At 35.0% G+C, this 22,409-nt stretch overlaps 1 protein-coding gene across 1 annotated transcript; it reads right to left on the bottom strand.

Annotated features, from left to right (window-relative positions):
• Positions 1-12,281: 12,281 nt before the first annotated feature.
• On the bottom strand, positions 12,282-15,202 carry LOC18609161 (Leucine-rich repeat protein kinase family protein). Its single transcript, XM_007044168.3, has 2 exons — positions 13,466-15,202; positions 12,282-13,342 (listed from the first exon to the last, which is right to left on the bottom strand). Exons 1-2 carry the CDS (start codon positions 14,943-14,945, stop codon positions 12,672-12,674), a joined length of 2,151 nt encoding a protein of 716 aa, XP_007044230.3. The 5' UTR covers positions 14,946-15,202; the 3' UTR covers positions 12,282-12,671.
• Between the last annotated feature and the right edge of the window lie 7,207 nt (positions 15,203-22,409).

Below are 22,409 nucleotides of genomic sequence, written 5' to 3'. Positions count from 1 at the left end.
GCTAACTGCTAGGGATTTCAATTTCAAGATAAAAAAACTTAATCGACTAAAAAGCATAGTTAGTCAACCAAGAGCTCTTTGTCTAAAAATTTGAATTTGAATGCTAGAAGATAGACTAACAGCTAGAACTAACTCTAAACTGTTTCCATCGGTCTGATGCTATCAAACATTCATCAGAGTTGGTTTTTCAAGTATAAAAACCTTCCCCAATGGCTAAGAAGTAGATAAGATGCTTCCAAGATCAAAAAGAGCTCAAAAATTGCAAAAACTCTCTCATCCCTCTTGCACTTCACTCCAATCTTTGTGATAGACTTAAGCACTTCATCTTGTACTACTCAGATCAGGTTAGTGATCATAAGTACTTCTTTATATTTGTTCTCCTTGATTACTTAGAGTGTGCGAGTCACTTTAAGCGGATTAATCAAGCTTGGGTTAGCTTGATTGATTGTAAAAGTTTTAACTCAGCCTAGGAAAAGTTAGTTTTGGGTTTTGGTTGATCTTGGGAAAAATTACTGTTAAAGGTTGTACTTGAGCTTATGAAAAGCCATTGTAAAAGCTTGGTGGAAGCTTAGGAATTCCACTGTTCATAGTGATTTGTTTTGAAAAATCCTTGATTGGAAGATCAAGGTAGTGGATGTAGGTCAAAAAGACCGAACCATTATAAATCTTTGTGCATTGTCTATCCTCTTTTATTTTTCATTTCATTCTTCTTGAAATCATTCATTCGTTCAGCATTTAACTTCTCATCATTGACCTTAACTAGCCCCAATTAGAAGTCAAGTTTAATGACATTCAAAAGTGCTATTCACCCCTCATCTAGCACACATTTTTGGGACCGACAAAATGTGTCTCTAGATGTTTCACATGTCAACAAGTAAACGCTGAATGCTAAAAGCCCTATGGACTGTTACAACCAATACCGATTCCCGAATGGAAATGGGAACATGTAATAATAGACTTTATGACATGTTTACCGTGAGCTGAGGTGGTTCTGAGGCCATTTGGGTGATAATTAATCAATTAACTAAGTTTGCTCATTTTTTGCCAGTCAATACTAAGTATGGAGTAGCTTGGTATGCCCAAATATACATTAATGAGGTTGTTAAGCTACATGGCGTTCTAGTAACGATAGTGCCTGACAGAGGATTGTAATTCACATGTCAATTTTAGAGGAAATTGGAAGAGGCCTCGGGCATGAGATTGGACTTTAGTACAACCTTTCACCCGTAGATGGATGACCAATCCGAGTACACCATCCAAATACTTGAGGATATGTTGAGGGAGATTATGCTCGACTTTGGAGTTTCATGGAATTATTACTTGCCCCTGGCTGAGTTTGCTTATAATAATAGTTATCAAGCCATGATCGATATGGCCCCGTATGAGGCTTTATATAGGTGAATGTGCAGATCTCCTATTGGTTAGTTTAAAGTTGGACAAAGAAAACTCTTAGGGTCGAAAATGGTCTAAGAAGCTGAACAAGGTGTTTAGGTCATTTGAGAAAGAATGCTAACTGCTCAAAGTTGTTTGAAATCCTATGCCGATTATAGAAAAAGCCCTTAAAATTTGAAGCTGGAGATTATGTGTTTTTGAAAGTTTCACTTACAAAAAGAGTGAAAAGATTTGGAAAGAAAAGGAAATTGAGCCTTAGATACATTGAACCCTTTGAGGTATTAAAGCACGTTGGTACAGTTGCTTATCACTTGGCACTATGACCTAACTTGTCCAATGTTCATTCGATCTTTCATGTGTCCACACTTAGAAAATATGTTCTTAACCCTTCGCATGTGATACAATATGATTTAATCCAGTTACAAGACAAACTTAGTTATGAGGAGCAGCCTATAGCCATATTGGATTGGCAAGCAAAACTGCTTCACTCCAAGGATATTGTTATGGTGAAAGTATTGTGGCAAAGCCATTAGGTTGAAGAAGCCACAATTGGAACTCAAAAAGGAAATGAGAGAAAAATATCCTCATTTTTTTTAGGTTTAATATGTGTTTTACATTATGGTGTGTAATTAAATTCAAGGTTGAATTTTCCATAAAGAGGGGAGAATGTAACACCCCTAATTTTGATGTAAATCAAGTTAATTGAGAATGATCCATTAAGTATATTGTGCATTGAGGATATTGATGATATGTTACGTATGTTGAGTATTTGACAATTTATATGTGGACACTTAGGCAAAATTTTGTTGAAATGCATGATGAATCCTATGATTTGGGGTTTTGATTTGTATGTGATATGATAATTGAGGATATGTATATGTGTGGGTTGAATTTAAGAGTGATTTGATATTGTGGAAGAAGTTTAGAATGAGTTTAGGCTTTGTGGAGAGCCACTTTTCCAAATCTAGACCTAAAAAGTCGATTATGCTGGTCTAGGATCAAATATAGGCTCTTTATAGTAAATCTTAGGAAGGAAAAATGGGAAAAATGCAAGCATATTGATCTAGGATTGACTATAGGGCTTCCATAGTTGATCTTGTGAAAAAAAGTCAGTGGAATTGGACATTTTGGTCCAAGATCGACTATAGGTCCTTTATAGTTGATCTTGGGAAGGGAAATGGGGGAAATCTATCAGTCAAGGTTGACTACAGACTTCCCATAATCAACCCTAGGTTACTAAATCAGCCAAGTTCACACTTTTTAATTATTTGATCTCCACAGTGCTTGTAAAGAAAAGGCTCATCCCACATGTAGTATTTAACATCACTTAAGAATTTCTTCTTTTGTTGAGAATTAAATCCATGAGGGAAAAGTTTACTCACAAGATAGTTCACAAAATCAGCATACCATGGCAAATTTTTTTTGCTTTTCTACATGAAATAATTGCTCATCAGGAAAGGTTTCATTGATCACTATTGAATTCCCAACTTGTTCTTCATTCTCCAATCTAGATATATGATCTGCCACTTGATTTTCTATACCTTTCCTATCTCGAATTTCCAAATCAAATTCTTGAAGCAAAAGTACCAATCTTGTCAAGCGTGGTTTTGCATCCTTCTTCTCAATCAGATATTTAATAACTACATAATCAGTGTAAACAATGACTTAGTACCAACAAGATAAGAGCAAAATTTATCAAAAGCAAAACCAATGGCAAGCAACTCCTTTTCAGTTATGGTGAAATTGCTTGAGCCTCATTCAATGTTTTGCTGGCATAATAAATAAGATACAAAATCTTCGCTTTTCATTGGCCCAAGACTAGACCAACTGCATAATCACTAGCATCACACATTAGTTCAAAAGGAAGATTCCAATCAAGAACACTAATAATAAGAGTAGCAATTAATCTCTTTTTTAATTCAACAAAGGCATCATGGCGAGCATCATCAAAATTAAAAAGAGCATCCTTTTCTAACAAATTACAAAATGGTTTAAAAATTTTAGAAAAATCTCTAATGAATCCCCTCTAAAATCTAGCATGTCTTAAAAAACTACGAATGGCTTTAACAGAGGTAGGAGATGGAAGTTTTTCAATTGTTTCAATTTTTGCTTGGTCTATTTCTAAACCTTTACTAGAGACTCGATGGCCTAAGACTATGCCTTCTGGCACCAAAAAGTGACATTTTTCTCAATTTAAAACTAAATTAGTTTTTTCACATCTCTTAAGTACTCTAGCAAAATTAAATAGACAATCATCAAAATTATCTCCAAAAACTGAAATCATCCATAAATACTTTTAAAAACTTTTCTACCATATCAAAAAAAATTGCCATCATACATCTCTGAAAAATGGCTAGAGCATTGCAAAGTCTAAAAGGCATTCTACGAAAAGCATAAGTTCAAAAAGAATAAGTAAAAGTGGTTTTTCTTGGTTTTCAAGAGCAATGGAAATTTGATTATAACTAGAATAACCATCCAAAAAGCAATAAAAATCCTTACTTGCTAATCTATCAAGCATTTGATCAATAAAAGGGAGTGGAAAATGATCTTTTCTAGTGGCTCTATTCAATATTTTATAGTCCATACATACCCTCCATCTAGTCACAATTCTAGTGGGAATGAGCTCATTATTTTTATTAGAAACTATAAACATACCTCCTTTCTTTAGGACACAATGGATTGGACTTACCCATGAACTATCAGAAATAAGATAGATAATACCTGCATCTAGCTACTTGATAATTTCTTTCTTTACCACCTCTTTCATAATTGGATTTAACCTCCGTTGATGCTCAATGGTTGCCTTGTGATTTTCTTCTAAAAGAATTTTATGCATAAAAATTGATAGACTAATTCCTTTGATGTCTGTAATGGTCCATTCAATTACTTTTTGGTAGTCTCTTAAAACTTGAAGGAGTTTATTTTCTTGTTCATTTGAAGAGAAGAAGAAACAATTACTAGTGGTGTAGAAGAATTTCCCAAAAAGGCATACCTTAAATGATTAGGCAATGGTTTGAGCTCAAACGAAGAATGTTCTTTAATGGAAGGCTTGATTGGTGAAGTTGTAATTGATAACTCCAAAGACTCAAATTGGGAATTTGGAAGACATGACGGGGCATCAAGATGGTTCACATATTCAAGAACTTTCATCCATAATATCACATGAAGAAATTAAAGATGCTTCCAGTGGATCATCATAATGATTCTCAATAAACACATTATTAGTAATGTTATCCACCTCATTAATTGAGAAACATTCATCATGATCATTAAAAAAATTTAAAGCTCTAAAAATACAAAATGTTACCTATTGATCTTCAACCCTTAAAGTAAGCTCACCCTTTTTCACTTTAATTAAAGCTTGAGTAGTTCTCAAGAATGGTCTCTCAAGAATGATTAGTATTTCATAATCTTCTTCCATATCAAGAATAATAAAATCTATTGGAAAAATAAACTTACCAATTTTTACCAAAACATCTTCCACAATACCATAAAGATAGATGATGGATCGAACAAGTTATAAAGTCATAGAAGTTGGCTTAATCTTTTTCAAACCCAATTTTTTATAAATGGACAATGGCATCAACTTTATATTTGCACCTAAATCACATAAAGTTTTAGCAAAACAAACAGCACCAACAGTGCAGGGAATAGTAAAATTACATGGATCTTTAAGCTTTTGTGGAAGCTTATTTTGAATAATGGCATTGCACTCTTTAATAAATGCAATAGTTTCAAGCTCACCTAATTTCTTCTTTTTAGACAGAAAGTCTTTCAAGAATTTAACATATCTTGGCATTGGTTCCAGAGCTTTAACAAAAAGAATATTAATATGTAACTCTTTAAACGCATCAATAAATCTCTAGAATTGTTTGTCAAGTTTTTTTCTGAAATCTTTGAGGAAAAGGTGGTGGATGTTGGCTCCATTACTTTTTTATGATAATAAAACATTCTCATTTATTTGTGTCTAATACTTTTACTTGAGTGTGTAGGAAATTAATATATGAAATTAATTTCTTAACTCTTCAAAGAGTATTTTTGAAAGAAAAAAAGAAAGATAAAATCAACAAGATGTAACTGAATAACAAGGAGGAAGCTTGTTGGTGAAACAAGAAAGAATATTGGTTGACCAAATTTCAAATTAGAGAAATGGCGGACTGAAGAGTTTGAGAAACAGAACTAACTTAGTCAACCAAGTCAGTCGACTAAGTGCCCTCTGCCAAAATCTGCAAACCAGAAACAGAATCAACTTAGTCAACCAAGTCGTCGACTAAGAGCACTCTGTCTATAATTTGAATCAGAGCACTACAAGACAGATTAACAGCTAAAACTCATCCCCAACTGTTTTCAACGGCCATAAACTATCAAACTACCATCAAAGTTGCATCTCCAAGTATAAAAGGGTCTTCCAACAATGAGAAATAAGTTTTAAAAAGCCTTAATTGAGATTTGAGCTGTAGAAAGTTGAAAAACCAGAAAAACTTCGCTGCACTTGTCTGCACTTAAACACCTACTCTTTGCCATTGTATTTAGCACTCAATCTTATACCATTCAGATCAACTTGTAATCATAGGTTATTTCTTTAACTTCTCTTCTTGTGTACTTAGAGTGAGGGAGTCACTCTAAAGGGTTGTTCAAGCTTCAAAAAGCTTGAATGTTATAAGTTGTGGTTGAGCCTTGGAAAACCACTTTGGGTTTTAGTTGAGCTCGTGAAAAACTAGTGTAAAGGTTTTGGCTGAGCCTGCGAAAAGCTATTGTAAAAGCTTAGTGAAAGCGTATGAATTTCACTGGATTCTTAGTGAATTGTTGGAAAAATCCTTGGTTGGATAATCAAGGTAGTGGATGTAGGTCTTAGACCGAACCACCCTAAATTGTTGTGCACTTTATACTCTGTTTTTATATTCTTAAGTTCTGAAAATTAGTTTCACATCTTGTCAAGAACCAAATTGTACTATTCATCCCCCCTCTAGCACATATTAACGGGACAACAGTGGAAATGTGGGAGTAGATTTTAATTGTGATTTTTCTTCTTTTGAATTTTCAATAGATTGTTTAACCACAATTTCTTTTTCAACATCTTTTTCAATTTCTTTCGCATCAAAATGAATTAAAATTTCAAAATTTAGAGCTTTATTACTTACTCTTTCCTATTGCAAAGATTGATTGTCTTATAATATTCCTTATCTTCTCTTCTTAGGTTGGGTTCAATATTACATGGTAAGGTACCATGAGGTCTATTATTTAAAGCACTAGCAAGTTGGCCCACTTATGTCTCAAGATTTCTTAATGACGTTGTTTGACTTTAAATGAATGCCTCAATCTTTGTCATGAATTGCATGAACATCTCCTCCATTGAAGGCTTTTTCTCTAGCATAGGGGCTCTAGATGGAAATCTGAGGGGAAAGTTTGACTTAAATGCTGATGAAGACCCTTGGTTGTTGCCCCATGAGAAATTAGGATGATTCCTCCAACTAAGATTATAATTGTTGGAATAGGGATTGTTATATTGCCTATTTCCAACAAATTGACAAAATTCAGAATAGATGGGATAATTGTCATTAGAATGTCCTTCTCCACAAAATTCACACATCACAAAAAGGCTCTGAATAGCATTGACACTTAATTTATCTATTTTTTTTTGTAAGAGAAGCCAATTGTGTAGATAAAGAATTTATCACATCTAATTCATGAACTCCAGTAATTTTTCTTGTACTCAATCTTTCAAATGGCCATTGATAGTTATTGGAAGCCATCTCTTTAAGCAAATCGTAAGCCTCATCAATGGATTTACTCATAAGTGCACCTCCAACTACAACATCAATGGTAGTTCTAATAAGTCCCAGCAAACCATTATAAAAAGTTTGAACTTGTAGCCACTTAAGTAATCCATGGTGAGGACAACTTCTTAACAAATCCTTATACTTGTTCCAAGCCTCATATAGTGATTCAGAGTCAAATTGCATAAAAGAAGTGATATCATTTCGCATCTTTGCTATATTGGCAAGTGGAAAGAATTTTACTAAGAATTTTTTAGCCAAATCATTCCAAGTATTAATGGTACCAGCAAAAAGCGAATTTAAGCAGCCCTTTGCTTTATCTCACAATGAAAAGGAAAAGCCTTAATCTTATGGCATCATCAATAACACCACTAGCCTTGAATGTGTCACAAATTTCCAATAAATTCACAATATGAGAATTAGGATCATCATTAGGCAAACCCCCAAATTGAACAAAAGTTTGAATCATCTAAATGATTGTTGGCTTAATTTCAAAGTTGTTGTCTTGAATATGAGGTCTTCAGATACTAGAGTGGAGACCTTGAACCAATGGAACAACATATTCCCTCAAAAACTTGGTCTCGTTCCTTTGTTGATCAGCCATTTTTTAACTTAGAATAGAAACTTGTTAATTTTTCCTCTAAAGCCTTTGAAAATTCTTTTCAATTTCTGGATCAAAAGGAACAATTTTCAAATTTTGGGCTCTTCGCATACAACAACCAAATGTACTTAAAAAAATTTAAAGAAAAGAAAAGTTTAAATCAAGATTAAGAATGCTTGGTATTAATATTAACAGGAAAGAATTAAAAATCAACTCACTAGCAACGATGTTAAAAACTTGTTGTTCAATTTTTTACCCACGCAAGTATAATACAATGTGAGTATAGTGTCAATCTCATAGGGAATTGAATTAATTTCTAAAGTTAACTACTAAAATTAAAACACCTTAATCTTATTCAAACAATTTAATTATTGAAAAGAAAAATTTTAAACTAATAACTAAAACTACTCTAAATCTATCAATAAAATTACTTTATTAACTTCGAGTGACTACCAGACCTAAGATTATGATATCTCTTAATACTTCATCTGATTATTATCTCTTTCTCTTAACTTAGCTTAATAGATTAAATTGCTAACCTAAAGTCCTAAATTATTTACAAGTCTTTCTCGAGTTTCTCATAAAAATATCTTTCCCAATTAATTCACTATACGTCTTTGCAAATTAAATTGAAGAAAGAATCATTAAGTTCATACTCTAATCCGGGCTGCGTATGGCTTATAGGTATATGTCTCCCCTCTATGCAAATCAAACCACTTAATCAACTAAATGTATTCGATCCAATATTATTCTATTTTAGGTCTACCTAAATCTCCTTCGTCAAAGTTTAACTTAGGCTTCCAATTCAATCTTATTGGTAATCAATCAACTAGAAGCATTAAGAACAAAATAGAATAAACAACTTAAAAACCATCAAACATAAGCAAAAGAAAGATAAATTAACCAAACTATGTATTGAGTTCAATCATAATCTTAGATAAATAATTTAGTTCCTCATCAAGTCACACATCATCATCATCATCAAATTAAGTTTGAACATCAAAAACAAAAACCAAGAAAAGAATAACAAAAAGATAAAAGAACCCAAGAATTGAAATCTTGATCTCCAAATCTTCTTGAATCCCCTTGATTTCTCCTCAACTTCAATGATTTTGTGGTTTTATTCTCAATTATGAATCTGGTGTTTCATTCTTCTAAAAGTTTCTCGAAAGGTTATTTTTATAGGTTTTTGAAGTTAGGCCAAGTTGGGTGAAGAAAGAAATCAATTCAACCTAGGATTTCTTCATTAGACTACGTAAGCCGCGATCTACCTCCACCAAGGGGCCTTTACCATTTAATTAGCAGAAATCGTAATTATTCTAGGATTGCTGCAATGCTTCAACTTCGACAAGATTTTTGCTTCTATGCCGAACTGGGCAAAGTGATCAATATAAAAGTTGTAGCTTTTTCTCTTATCTTTCCAATGGTTCAAAAATCATTTCATTTGGAATTCTATAAAAAGAGTAATGGTTGAAATACCAAAACATATGCAGTGTGAGTTTGCACCTTGAACTTACTTTCTTTCTTCCATTAAAATTCTTCTTTCAATAAACATCTACAAAAGCATAAATAAATTAATAATAACCTATCTCAATCTCAATAACACTAAATTAAGTATAAAATTAACTAAGATTAAATTGATTCACCTAAATTAATTAAGTTAAAATAATTTAGATAAAATTTACTAATTTTTATGTATTATCACAAGAACTAAACTAAATTACTATCAAAATTAAGTTTAAATAACTTTGTATCATAAAGTTATCAGCTTCTAAGCCGTGTGGGATGAATGTTCCACCATGTGCTTCACTTTTGCTCACTAAATAGCCATTCCACCAAGTGGGCTATTCTTGGGAAATCACCCAAATACTATAATATCAACAAAAATTTATATTCCTAACAAATCATTTTTATCCTTGTTTTAGAAAGAGAGTTGTGCTCGCTCTTCCTTTAAAAAAGTTTTGTTGTCTTTTGTATGGAACTCTAAGTGCACTTAGCGACATGTGGAGGGGGATATTAAGTCCCAGCCCACATCAATGTTGTTTTTGTTACCAAAAACATGACCAACAAGGACCACCTGCCAATTCCAGCTAGCAGATTCTTGAATTCAGCAATTAAATCCTCATCCTTCAAAGTTCTACAGCTCCAAGAGTTTCCTCCAAATTTAAGTTACCAATTCTCATTTAACAAGGTAGATAAAATTTTACTACAGTTTAGGTTTCTAGTTCATAACGGCTAAAAAAACTTGGAAGTAGCTCGATCCATAAATTGCCCACCATTACGTTACAATATCATATATAAAAGGTTGATGAATTGGCAACAAGCCCAGTTTGGTGCATATGCATTAAAGCAGCTTTTGCCAACTGTTACATTGGAATCTACTACCTCTCACTACATCCAACAATGAGTAAATGAGCAAATTTAGGACGTCCAAACCCTTGTCCCTGCTGTGGTTGTTCAAGTATTACTGTCCACTAACAATGATAAAGTCTATAAAAAATATGAATATTTTCATTATTAGTACTTTAGATAGGACAAACATTCTTTGTTAGGTATATGTTTTCAGAATCTGCCGAGCTCGAAAAAAGAAAACGGAAAAATATCCGGCTCTCTGCATGGCGCACACTCTGGTTAATAAAAGCCTACAATTACTCAATCAAGCCTCCTGATGCTAACCTAGCAATAGCCTGGCTGGCTGGACTGAATTGACCGAATAGGTTCCGACAACAAGCTGTGGTTAAAGTCAAGAAACAGACAGATTCACTGCCACTTAATTCCAAAAGACAGCTAAGACTCTTCTCCTATATTTTAGTTTTACCCCCTTCATTCGCGCCACATGGTAGGATGCTTAGGGAGAATTCTAACTTCGCCCTAACTCGACATGACACAGTTGGGATACACTAAGAATAACTTTTTACATTTTGTAGAATAATTAAGTAGAAGAATAAAGGTTATTAAGAATGTGGACAAAATGGGTGGAAGATTGGGATATGACAGACGGTATCTAGAAATATTGACATGTCAAATCACATCGAGGAAAATTAAATCAGCTGTGCCCTGGAAAACGTAGGAGGAATTTCAGAAGAGGGCAACCAAATAGACATAATTGGACATCACCACCATGGAGATAAATATTTATTAGGAAGGAAATGACTATCCCTTTTAGTTACTATTATGGAAATTGAAATTACACCTTTACCCTTTACCCTTAAATTGTTAAATTATTTCTTCAACATCAGGAGAGAGAAAGATAGGAAATGGAGGAGAGAGAGGCCAAGCGACACCGGAAGAGAAGTCCGGGCAGTTATACCTAAATCGATGATAACATGACTGGAAATGTCATATCAAGACAAATTTACAGTTCCCGTTTTGGGTCCAACTTCTATAAGCAAGTTCGCAAAATATTAAATGATGTAAGGGTAAAATGGTAATAGAATTCTCTTACTTAATAATTATAAAAAATTTCATTTCCTTCTTAGTAAATACCCACTCCCCTGACAATAAACTTAATAATTTCCATTGCATTGCCCTAATATGAAATTCCCCCAAAGCATACTCATAGAATGAGTCCCCAACCTCAGCCTCTCCAATACCTGGTCCTTTCACTGTATTAACTCGTTTCTGATCTTTTTATTTTATATATTCAAACATGAAATGCATGAAAGTTTTTAAAATGTACCCAAATATTTAACTCATAGTTATTGAATGATTTCTTTTTTTAAAAAAAAAATAATTTAAATCTCTTTTTTTCAAATATATATATATATATAAAATTTCCTAAAGTCTCATAAATAAGCTGCAATCAACTGTTTAATAATGACTTCACTAACTCAATATGACATAAAAATTATTCTAAAATTGAGTTTAAGAGTACATATATACATAATTTGATAGTCCTTGTTACTCTAAACAGTCACTAGATCCTTGATAGATTAATCCCACAGAGGCAGCTGACATTAGTCACTTGAATCACCCTTGAGTCAAGCAGCTAGAGAATTCAATGATTTGAAACCGAACCAATAAAGTGAAAAGCATATTCAATTGTCAACTCTAACTAATTAATTTGGGGGGCGCAAAATTTGACAGGTTACTTAGTGAGGCCCTTCTCAATAAAGACCTATGTCCTGATACGGCCTTTTTTTGAATGTGAACCAAGACCAGAGAGTCAAAGAACAGCAAGCCCCAACGCAATTCTTTAAATCAATGATAGGTGCATGCCTCCTTCAACCCCAAGAGTAAAGTCCCTGTTTCTCCATCTTTCTTTGAAAGGGGGAACAAAAGAACTTCTCTGCAGCCATATGCATCCAGCTTTTCTGTATTTTATATATTATTCAATACCACGGCTGGGTGCTTGCAGGCCACTTAACTGAGCATTGGAGTTCTAAGTTCTCCCCGGCGTGCGTGTCGCGGTCTCCAAGTCACAAAATATATATCGTTCTTAATTGATGCATAGGGAAAATATATATTTTTCCTCCATTGCTCATGATCGTGTATCATAACAAAGGAAAATATAAAACAAACAAATAAAATATTAACTTTATTGACCAAGAAAAACAAGGGACAACGGGTCTGCTATAAGAGCAAGAAGATAACACCAATCACATACAGTATATGCGAACAGCCAATTCATGCAAAAGCAGTTAAAAACTCACAGCAGCTCTTATAGCAGACCTACCATCACCTAGCCCTTGAGACAAAGAAGGGAATCCTACAGAAATAAAGACAACCATTTTGCTTTAAAGCACAATTGCATCGCTTCTCTCCGCTGTCACAATTGTTATAGGAGCACATCATTTCAGTTGAAGTGGAACTAACCATAACCTTGAAACCATCCTCAGTTTGATGTAAAGAATTTCAATTATATCCCATGAGGCACTGGATTCTTGGATTTAATCGATTTCTTAATCAGTGGATAAGACCAACCTTTCCAAAGCATCAAAGACATGCCTCATGGTAGGTCTTCTTTCAGGGCTGCTATGCACACAAGCCATTGTGATCTTTAGAACTGCAATTATCTCCTCCTCTTTATCTGCATCTGGAGCTAAATATGGATCTAAAACATCTGAAAGTGGCTTTTTCTCTTCAATGCATAGCTGAATCCAATTAACAAGATCCATTTCTGTGGTGCCCACATGAACCACTGGTGATCTCCCTGTGATCATTTCTAGCAGGATTACCCCATATGAGTATACATCCCACTTCTGTGATGGTTTTACCACTTTCATGGCTTCAGGAGCCTGGTAATAAGATCCCAAGTTCATGGAGGAAAAAACGGCAGTAGCTTCTGAGGAAGCACTCTTTTGTAGTCTCTCTTGTGGTTTATCAGAAGGCATTCGGTTAGATTGCATGGTTGGAGATCCTCCAGCAATATTAGCAAGTCTTCCAAGTCCAAAATCGGAAATGTGTGGTTCCATGTTCTGGTCAAGTAAGATATTACTTGGCTTCAAATCTCCATGAACATATTTTTTGGGGCTGAATTCATGCAGATAAACCAAGCCTCTGGCTATGCCTTTAATGATTTTTAGTCGATCAGACCACAATAATGGTGTGAATGATACCATTCCTGCCTTCCCTGATAATGATAAGAAAATGGAGTCAGTCAATACAAAAGACAGATAAAAAAAAGCATTAAACTAACTGCTGCACTAACAGAAAGAAATTTATATTTGTCGAAAGAAGACTTGGTGAAACATACCATGCAATGCAGTGGCAAGGCTTCCGTTAGGTATATAATCATATATGAGCAGCTTCTCATCAACAGACCAATAATAGGCCCTGAGTGTAACAATATTAGGATGCCTCAGCTTTCCAATTGCTTCTACTTCTGTCTGGAATTCCTTAAACCTCTGAGAGCCCCCTTCACCCAATCTTCTCACGGCTAAGGTAAGCCCATCTTCAAGCACAACTTTGTACACGATACCAATTCCACTCTTCCCCAGAACAAAAGCTGAAGCTTTAAGCAGCTCATCCAAATCAAATGCCACCTGTGTGTCCAGTGGCACAAGATCATACTGCTCTACATTTTCTGATAATGTCTCGGACTCATCTTTCCTGAAGCACAGACAGTCCTTCTTTCCCTTCCCTCCCTTCTCAAAACCATAGCCATTATCATCCTTATCCTTACTACATGAGCAGACCCTTGTATAACAATAGGAGAATAGCAACCCAACAAGGCAAATTCCAATTATATCACTCACTATTATAGCAATAACAGAACCCTTACTTAGTCCTCTTCCTCTCTCATTTTTACCCTCATTGTCATCTGAATTTCCAGGAGGGTAATTATTTGGCAGAAACGGAAATGAAGAAGGTGAACTCGCAGCTGGAGCATCTGAAGAACAAGGGTTCTTCAATGGGGGGCCACAAAGCCCAGGATTCCCAATAAATGCTGTCGGTCCTCTGTTCATAAGAGCACCATTTTGGGGTATTGGCCCACTCAAATTGTTATAAGTGAGATCAATATAGACCTTCTCAGGAAGATTTCCAAGACTAGCAGGGATTGAACCAGTGAAGAGATTGTGAGACAAATCAACAGTTCCTTGCAAACTAGACAGATTTCCGAAATCACTAGGAATTGTACCATTGAACTTATTGATTGAGAGATCAAGTTTTTCAAGAGAAACCAAGCCAGACCCAAACCCATCTGGCAGAGAACCAGTGAAATTGTTTTGGCTGAGATCAAGGGCCCTTAGTCTCTTGCATTGAACAAGTGATGAGGGTAATGACCCATTAAAGAAATTGTCAGATAAATCTAATGTTTGAAGATATTTAAGTTTCCCTATTTCCGTAGGCAAAGGCCCGGATAAGGAATTCCCATAAAGAACCAAGCTCTGTAAGCCCTGAGCTTGAAGAAGCTCAACAGGCAAACCACCAAAGAATTTGTTGTTCCTCAAATTTACATGGCGAAGATCAGACAAAGAGCCTAAGGCAGAAGGAAGAAACCCATAGAGTTTCTTCTTTGGAATGCTAACAGAAACAACTCTTTGTTCCTTGCATGTAACCCCATTCCATGAACAAGGGCTGTCATCGGAAAAGTTCCAGTTACTTAAGGACCCTTCAGGGTCCGCATAAATGGACTGCTTAAATGACAAAAGGGCATAGCCATCATTGTTCAAACAAGTCGCTAAACCATGAAAGTTGAACAGAGCAAGAACCACCAAGACCAAAGAAAACATCTCCGCACAAAAGAGAAAATATGACCGTTTGGAGAGAAAATGTTGAAATGCAAAGCTTGGGGTTCAAAGGCCTTACCTATTTGGCTGGCAGGAAAAACCAAGCGATGAAGGAGAAGGCTTGAAAACAGAAACCTCTGGGAGACTCAAAAGAGAGAGAGGAAGGAGAGAAGGAGAGAGTGAAAGCTGGGACACACAGCGTTGAGAAAAGGTGTTGAAGAATGGTAAAGTTTTCAGCTTGCAAGGCCTTGGGAAGATAGATGGAATTACTAAATTAGAGTGAGTAAGATAATAAAATTGGAAAAAGGTGTACGTTGGTAAGAAAGACGATACTGCGATACATACTATTTTAGTTGTAATATATCTCCAATCAATTTATCATGATATTTTCCTCGAAAACTTTTGCTGCATGAGTTCGAGGATGAGAACGAGAGTCTCTTCTAACAGGTTTTGGTAAAACAGAAAACATGGCAATTAGTCGTATATCCCTTGTTTGGGTTCCATTTGTCCAACCATAAACAAAACGATATTTAGTTTTATATTTTTGGCTTTTGTTCCTTGATTTCCTTGCTCATTTTTTTTCTCTTATAATCATAAAACCACACTAGTCCCAGCTAAATTGAAAATTCATTTATATGCATGTGATATTTAATTAATTTTTTGATTTTGTAATTGAGAATAACTTTAGGGGAATATTAGATTAACTATATTCTATACAAATAGAGTTACATTTCCCAGGTGATCCATAACTTTTCAAGTTGTTAAGGTAGTTCCCCAAGAAACTAAAATCAACTATATCAAGATTTGACCGAAAATATTCCTCAGAAGAGAACAGCTCCAAAAACTATTCAATCATTTTTCTCATGTAAACCAAAACAAAGGAAAAGAAAAGAAGAATACTATTTTATACGTAAACTTTGATTTCACTAATTTAACCTTTTATTTAGGTAATGATTACTAGTAATGAAGTATTGCTTTTCAAAAAAAAAATAATAGGAATAAAGTATAAATTTAAAAGTACTTCTATAGTAATGAAGCTCGGATAGCCAGGTAATATTTGGGTTATGGGTTCATTTCAGAGGTAATTTTATATATATATTAGACTGATTTTGGAGATTTTTTATCATTATAATTTTTATTTTTGAAAATTTTGAGGAGAGAAATAGAAAAGAACCTTAGAGAGAGAAAGAGGAGGAGGAGGAATGGAGAGTTTGGGATGTGAAGGGTTGAGCTGCCCGTCATGACACTCGATTGGCATTGCATGGGGCTATATCTGACCTTTCGCACCAAATCGAGAGGGGAGCCAGACTCGTACTATTAAGATAGTCTTGAATTGTGATTTAATTAGGATTGTTTAATTCTAATTAAATTAGTATACCTTATAAAATAGTCTTTAAATCTAGTTAGATTAGAATAACAATTCCTAATTCTATTAGGATAAGATTCCTAATTATATTAGGATAAGGTTATTGTATTTGGCACTATAAAAGGACCCTATGGGTTAAAGAATAATTATCACCTAGATTTAGAGAGAGTGATTTAGGTGTACGTGGGATAAGGGTTATGAGTTTGAGACTGTTCTTGTAATCTCTTGATTTTTCTCTTAGTAAATTTTCTCTGTTGTTGTGCCCGTGGACATAGGTCATCAAAAGACCGAACCACGTAAATTCTTGTGTTCTTGTGGGTGTGCTTGATTTCTTTCTTTCTTTATTCTATTGATTGGGTTAGATCTTGGGCAATTCTTTAGAGACAATTCCGCAATTTCCCAACAAACTGGTATCAGAGCTTCAAGGTCTTGGGTCAATCTGAATCTCGCTATGGCAACTTCATCGACCAAGTATGAGATTGAAAAGTTTAATGGAAGAAACGATTTCAGCCTGTGGCGTGTTAAGATGCGCGCATTGCTAGTGCAACAAGGACTGTTGAAGGCACTGAAGGGAAAAGAGCATCTTCCCTCGAATTTATCTGATAGTGAGAAAGATGACCTTATGGAAAAAGCACATAATGCTATTCTCCTTGCTTTGTCTGATGAGGTGCTAAGAGAAGTCACGGATGAAGAATCTGCTGCTGCAGTGTGGTTTAAACTCGAAAGTATTTATATGACCAAGTCCCTGACGAATCGGCTTTATATGAAGCAACGATTGTATACTCTCAAAATGAGTGAAGGTACGTCCGTTAATACCCACATTGATGAATTTAATAGAGTTATTCTTGATTTAAAGAATATCGATGTTAAAATTGAGGATGAAGACTTAGCCCTAATTCTTTTATGTTCTTTGCCTCCATCGTATGAAAATTTCGTGGATACTATACTATACGGCCGAGACACTCTCACTTTCGAGGATGTAAGGGCATCTTTAAATTCCAAGGAATTAAAGAAGAAAGTTGGTGGTATTCGGAATGAAAATCAAGCAGAAGGTTTGGTTGTAAATAGAGGTAGAGGTAAAGAGAAAGGCTTAGACAGAAAAGGTAAATCTAGAGCAAAAGGGAAAACTTGCTGGAATTGTGGTCAGAAAGGGCATTTTCATCAAGACTGTACCAAATTCAAGGATGATAAAAAGTTCAATAAGTCTGAGAATACTGTAAACGTGGTTGGAGATGACTTTGATACTTTTGAGGAAACTGATAATGTTCTTGCAATTACTAATTGTAACCTAATGGATACATGGATCTTGGATTCGGCTTGTTGCTTTCATATATGTCCTAGGCGTGATTGGTTTACAACTTATCAATCTGTTGATATGGGCACTATACAATTAGGAGATGATTTCTCTCTCTCAGTTGTTGGGATTGGCACAATTCGAATCAAGATGTTTGATGGTATGGTAAGAACACTTGAGGTAAAACATGTCCCTGACATGAAAAAGAATTTAATATCCTTGAGTTTGTTCGATAAGAAGGGCTACAAATATAGTGGCCAAGATGGTGTCTTAAATGTATCTAAAGGAACCTTAACTATCATGAAGGGCAAGTTATCCGGTGACCTTTATTGTCTAGTGGGAAACACGGTCATTGAAACTATTTCTGTGATCTCATCTAATGATCCTGAAGATGATGTAACACGTTTATGGAATATGAGATTTGGTCATATGAGCGATAGAGGGATTAGAAAACTAAGTAAGCGTAGTTTGCTGTGTGGTCAAAAGAGTGGAAAGCTAGATTTCTGTGAGCAACATAGAGTGAAATTTAGCACTAAAACTCATCAAACCAGGAGTACAGTAAACTACATCTATTTAGATTTGTGGGATCCTTCTCCGGTGGCATCAAAAGGTGGATCATTATACATGTGGATCTTTATTGATGATTTTTCAAGAAAGGTGTGGACGTATCTTCTAAAGGCTATGAGTGAAGTGTTAACCACCTTTTTGCATTGGAAGGTATTGATCGAGAAGCAGACTAAGAAAAGGATCGAGAGCTTTCGAACAAACAAAGGTTTGGAATTTTGCAAATGTGAGTTTGGTCTATTCTACAATAATGAAAAAATCATTAAACATTGCACTGTCGTCAAAACACCACATCAAAACGGTATTGTAGAATGGATGAAGAAAACACTTTTGGAGAGAGAAAAATACGTGTTCTCTAATGTTGGCCTAACCAAAGTATTATGGACAAAAGCTATCAACAAGGCTTGTTACTTGGTAAATCGGTCTCCATCAACTGCAATTGAATTAAAGACTCCCGAGGAAGTTTGGTCAGGTAAACCCGCTGATTACTCTATATTGAAAGTGTTTGGTTGTCCTGTTCATGCTCATGTGAGTGATGGTAAACTTGAGTTGAGGGCGACAGAGTGCATATTCCTAGGCTATGCATATGGGGTGAAGGGTTATTGGTTGTGGTGTACTGATTGTAAGTTCCCCAAGTTTATGGTGAGTCGGGATGTTACCTTTGACAAGTCTGCATTACTTTGTGGGATAAAGTCTAGAATTGCAAACACATTAGACCAAGAAGTTGGCAAGCAGGTGGAGCTTGAAATCAATGCTCTTGTGACAGTGCGGGATGATAGTGAAATCCAGAAAGAATTGCAAGAGGTACAAGAATTGGTATCTCAACGAAGCATTACTTGTATTTATGGTGATTTTGATTCTTATGTTTTATTTGTGGAAGTAGAGATTGATGAGCCTTACTTTTATCATGAGAAAATTATATATGTCGAGTCTTCTAAGAAGATTGAGTCTCTACACTGGGATCAAACATGGAAGCTTGTGAAAACACCTAAAGTTACTATTGAAGTTGGCTTAGTGTGTGAAGGAGGTGCAAACATTAGTCGTAATGTGGTTGGCTTCTCCAAATCAGATTTTGCTGGTGATCTAGATAGTAAAAGATCTCGAATGGGGTATGTGTTCACTCTCTCAGGGTCTGCAATCAGTTGGAAAGTAGTAGCTGCTTTGTTTACAACTGAAGTTAAATATATGACTGTGACCGAGACTGTGAAGGAGGCCTTATGGCTTCGAGACTTGGTTAGTGATCTTTGTTTTGGACAAGAATCTAGATGTGAGATTGTAGTAAAGAAAATAGCTACAGATGAAAATCCGGCAGATATGCTAACTAAGTCAGTTTCTGGGATAAAGTTCAAGCATTGCTTGGACTTGATCAGTGTTCGTAGTGCTTGAGGCTCATTGGGGCAGTGGCGGTGTCGACAGAGATTAGTTCGTAAGGTGGAGCTTGGTGAATTCAAGCCTAAGGTGGAGATTTGTTAGGATAGTCTTGAATTGTGATTTAATTAGGATTGTTTAATTCTAATTAAATTAGTATACCTTATAAAATAGTCTTTAAATCTAGTTAGATTAGAATAACAATTCCTAATTCTATTAGGATAAGATTCCTAATTATATTAGGATAAGGTTATTGTATTTGGCACTATAAAAGGACCCTATGGGTTAAAGAATAATTATCACCTAGATTTAGAGAGAGTGATTTAGGTGTACGTGGGATAAGGGTTATGAGTTTGAGACTATTCTTGTAATCTCCTGATTTTTCTCTTAGTAAATTTTCTCTGTTGTTGTGCCCGTGGACGTAAGTCATCAAAATACCGAACCACGTAAATTCTTGTGTTCTTGTGGGTGTGCTTGATTTCTTTCTTTCTTTATTCTATTGATTGGGTTAGATCTTGGGCAATTCTTTAGAGACAATTCCGCAATTTCCCAACACGTACTCTGCGAAGCTACAAGCTGCCTCAACTTCAGTTGTCGACATGGATGCCGAGAAGGCACTGCCAATTAGCCTTTGACAGGGTTAAGGTGTAAGTTAAGAAAAAAACTAATTTTACAACTTAACTTCGTTTAGTTCGGTTGGAAAATTTCTCAACTGATAATTGAATCGATTAAACTGTTGTAATCAAATATATTTAATTGAAATAATCGAACACCGATTTAACCAAATAAAAAAAAATGAACTCACTTCGACTCGACTCGATTCTTTGATTCAGCTTAAATTTACGCACCCTTAAAAATATTCGAAGTATAAAGACCAACAAATTATTTTTAAAACGGTATGCATCTTAAATGTTAAAGAATACAGATATAATTTACTCTTTTTTGTACCAAAGAAATATTGGGTTGGTGTTAGAGAATGTCTATCAAATAAAATCCTATTAGCAGGAAATTCAAAAATTATGAAACGATCAAATACTTAGTCAACGAACTCAGCCTTGCGAACAAATTTAATTTCTCCACAAATCTCTCTTGCCCTTTTTACAACAACCTCAACAATTTGATTACTATTTTATCTTCTAAGATTTTGTCTTGTAATAGCTTTTCTTATATTTAGGACTCTTTTAAAAATGCAGATAGACATGTAATGCTATATATATATATATATATTGGTTGTGAATTAGAAAATATATACAACAAAAATTATTCAAATTATTCAATCTTGTCATGGTATCAAAGCCTTATCTCTAACGAGCTTTTTTTTTCAACTAAAATGGCTTTTGATTCATCTACTAATAACTCATCAATTGATGCTGATTCTTCCAATCCTACCAAAAATTTAATAACAATTAGTGCTACTGCTCAACTACCTCTTAAACTGACATCATTTAATTATTTCTCATCGAAGGCTCAATTTAATGCTCTTTTGTTCGACTTGGATCTTCTTGGGTATCTTGATGGCAACTTTCTCTGTCTTTCTACAACGATGGTTTATAATGGTAAAACAGTTTCAAATCCAGATTATCTTCCATGATGTCATCAAGATCATCAGCTTCTACATGCAATCTTTGCCTCTTTAAGTGAGGGGATCATTCCACTTGTTTCCTTTGCCAAAACTAGCCAAGAGGCTTGGACTCATCTCTCCTATCTCTATTCCAAAAGATCGACTGCTCATATTATTCATCTCAAGGACAAGCTTACTTCAATTACTCATGGATCTTTTTCTGTCACTAACTTTCTTATTTCCATTAAATAGATTACAGACGAACTAACTATTCTTAGTGATCCACCAAGTGATGCTGATTCCCTTGTCTACAGCATTTGTGGTCTTGGTTCTGCCTACAAGGAACTTATCACTACCATGAAGACTCGAGACTCTGTTGTTCCATTTGAAGAATTGTTTAATAAAATCATTGATCATGAAACTTTCCTTTTTCATAATGAAAAACAATATCTTGATCCTACTTCACCAATTGTAAATCTAGCCAAAACATTTTCTTCCTCCTACCGTCCTCCAAAGTCTTTATCTCCTTCCTTTGCACCTGGATTATTTCCCAATCCTGTTTCTGCAAATAAACAATATAAACCCATCAACTCTTATAATTCCAATTCAAATTCAGTTGTTTGTCAATTTTGCAGTAAACACAGTCATGGTGCCAAAAGATGTTTTAAATTGTTTCCTCAGCTTCGATCACAGCGTCCTTCTGCCAATCATGTTACCACTTCTTCCTCAGCTCCTACCCAATGAATAGTCGATTCTGGTGCATCTCATTATGTTACCTCAAATATGTCTAATCTTTCTCTTCATCAACCTTATGAAGGCCCAGATGACATTCGAATTAGTGATGGTTCAGGTTTAAAAATAACTCACACAGGCTCAATTTACTTTCCTTCCTCTTTTAATTTATGTAATGTTTTATGTGTCCCATCTATTAAAAATAACTTAATATCAGTTGCTAAATTTTGTCGAACTAATCAAACCTCCATTGAATTTTTTCCATCTTATTTTCTTGTCAAGGATCTTTGTACAGGGACACCTATACTCTGCAGAAAAAATTGACATGATATCTATGAGTGGCGGACTACAGAAGGTGCAATTAAACATTTAGCCGTGGCTCTGTCTACTGGCACAACTTCTTCAACATCTCTAGTGATTTGGCATGGGTGTCTTGGACATCCATCTCTAAAAACAATTAAATCTCTTGTTCATTCTGGTATAGTTTCACTTTCAACACCTCTGCCCTTAAACCTTTTATGTGACTCTTGTTTATGTAATAAAAGCCAACGTCTTCCTTTTGGTGAATCAACCTTAGAAAGT

Source organism: Theobroma cacao, chromosome 2 (genome assembly GCF_053813885.1).
Source record: "Theobroma cacao isolate CCN51 chromosome 2, ASM5381388v1, whole genome shotgun sequence".
In the NCBI taxonomy this organism is placed as follows: Eukaryota; Viridiplantae; Streptophyta; class Magnoliopsida; order Malvales; family Malvaceae; genus Theobroma; species Theobroma cacao.
Note: the sequence above shows the minus strand (reverse complement) of the source record. Positions and strands in the feature narration are given on the sequence as shown.

Excerpts from the sequence above, each read along its gene's own strand:
- LOC18609161 (XM_007044168.3), bottom strand. The coding sequence starts at position 14,945 with ATGTTTTCTTTGGTCTTGGTGGTTCTTGCTCTGTTCAACTTTCATGGT. Across the intron at positions 13,343-13,465 it reads CCTTGCCACTGCATTGCATG|GGAAGGCAGGAATGGTATCA; the intron begins GTATGTTTCACC and ends TATCATTATCAG.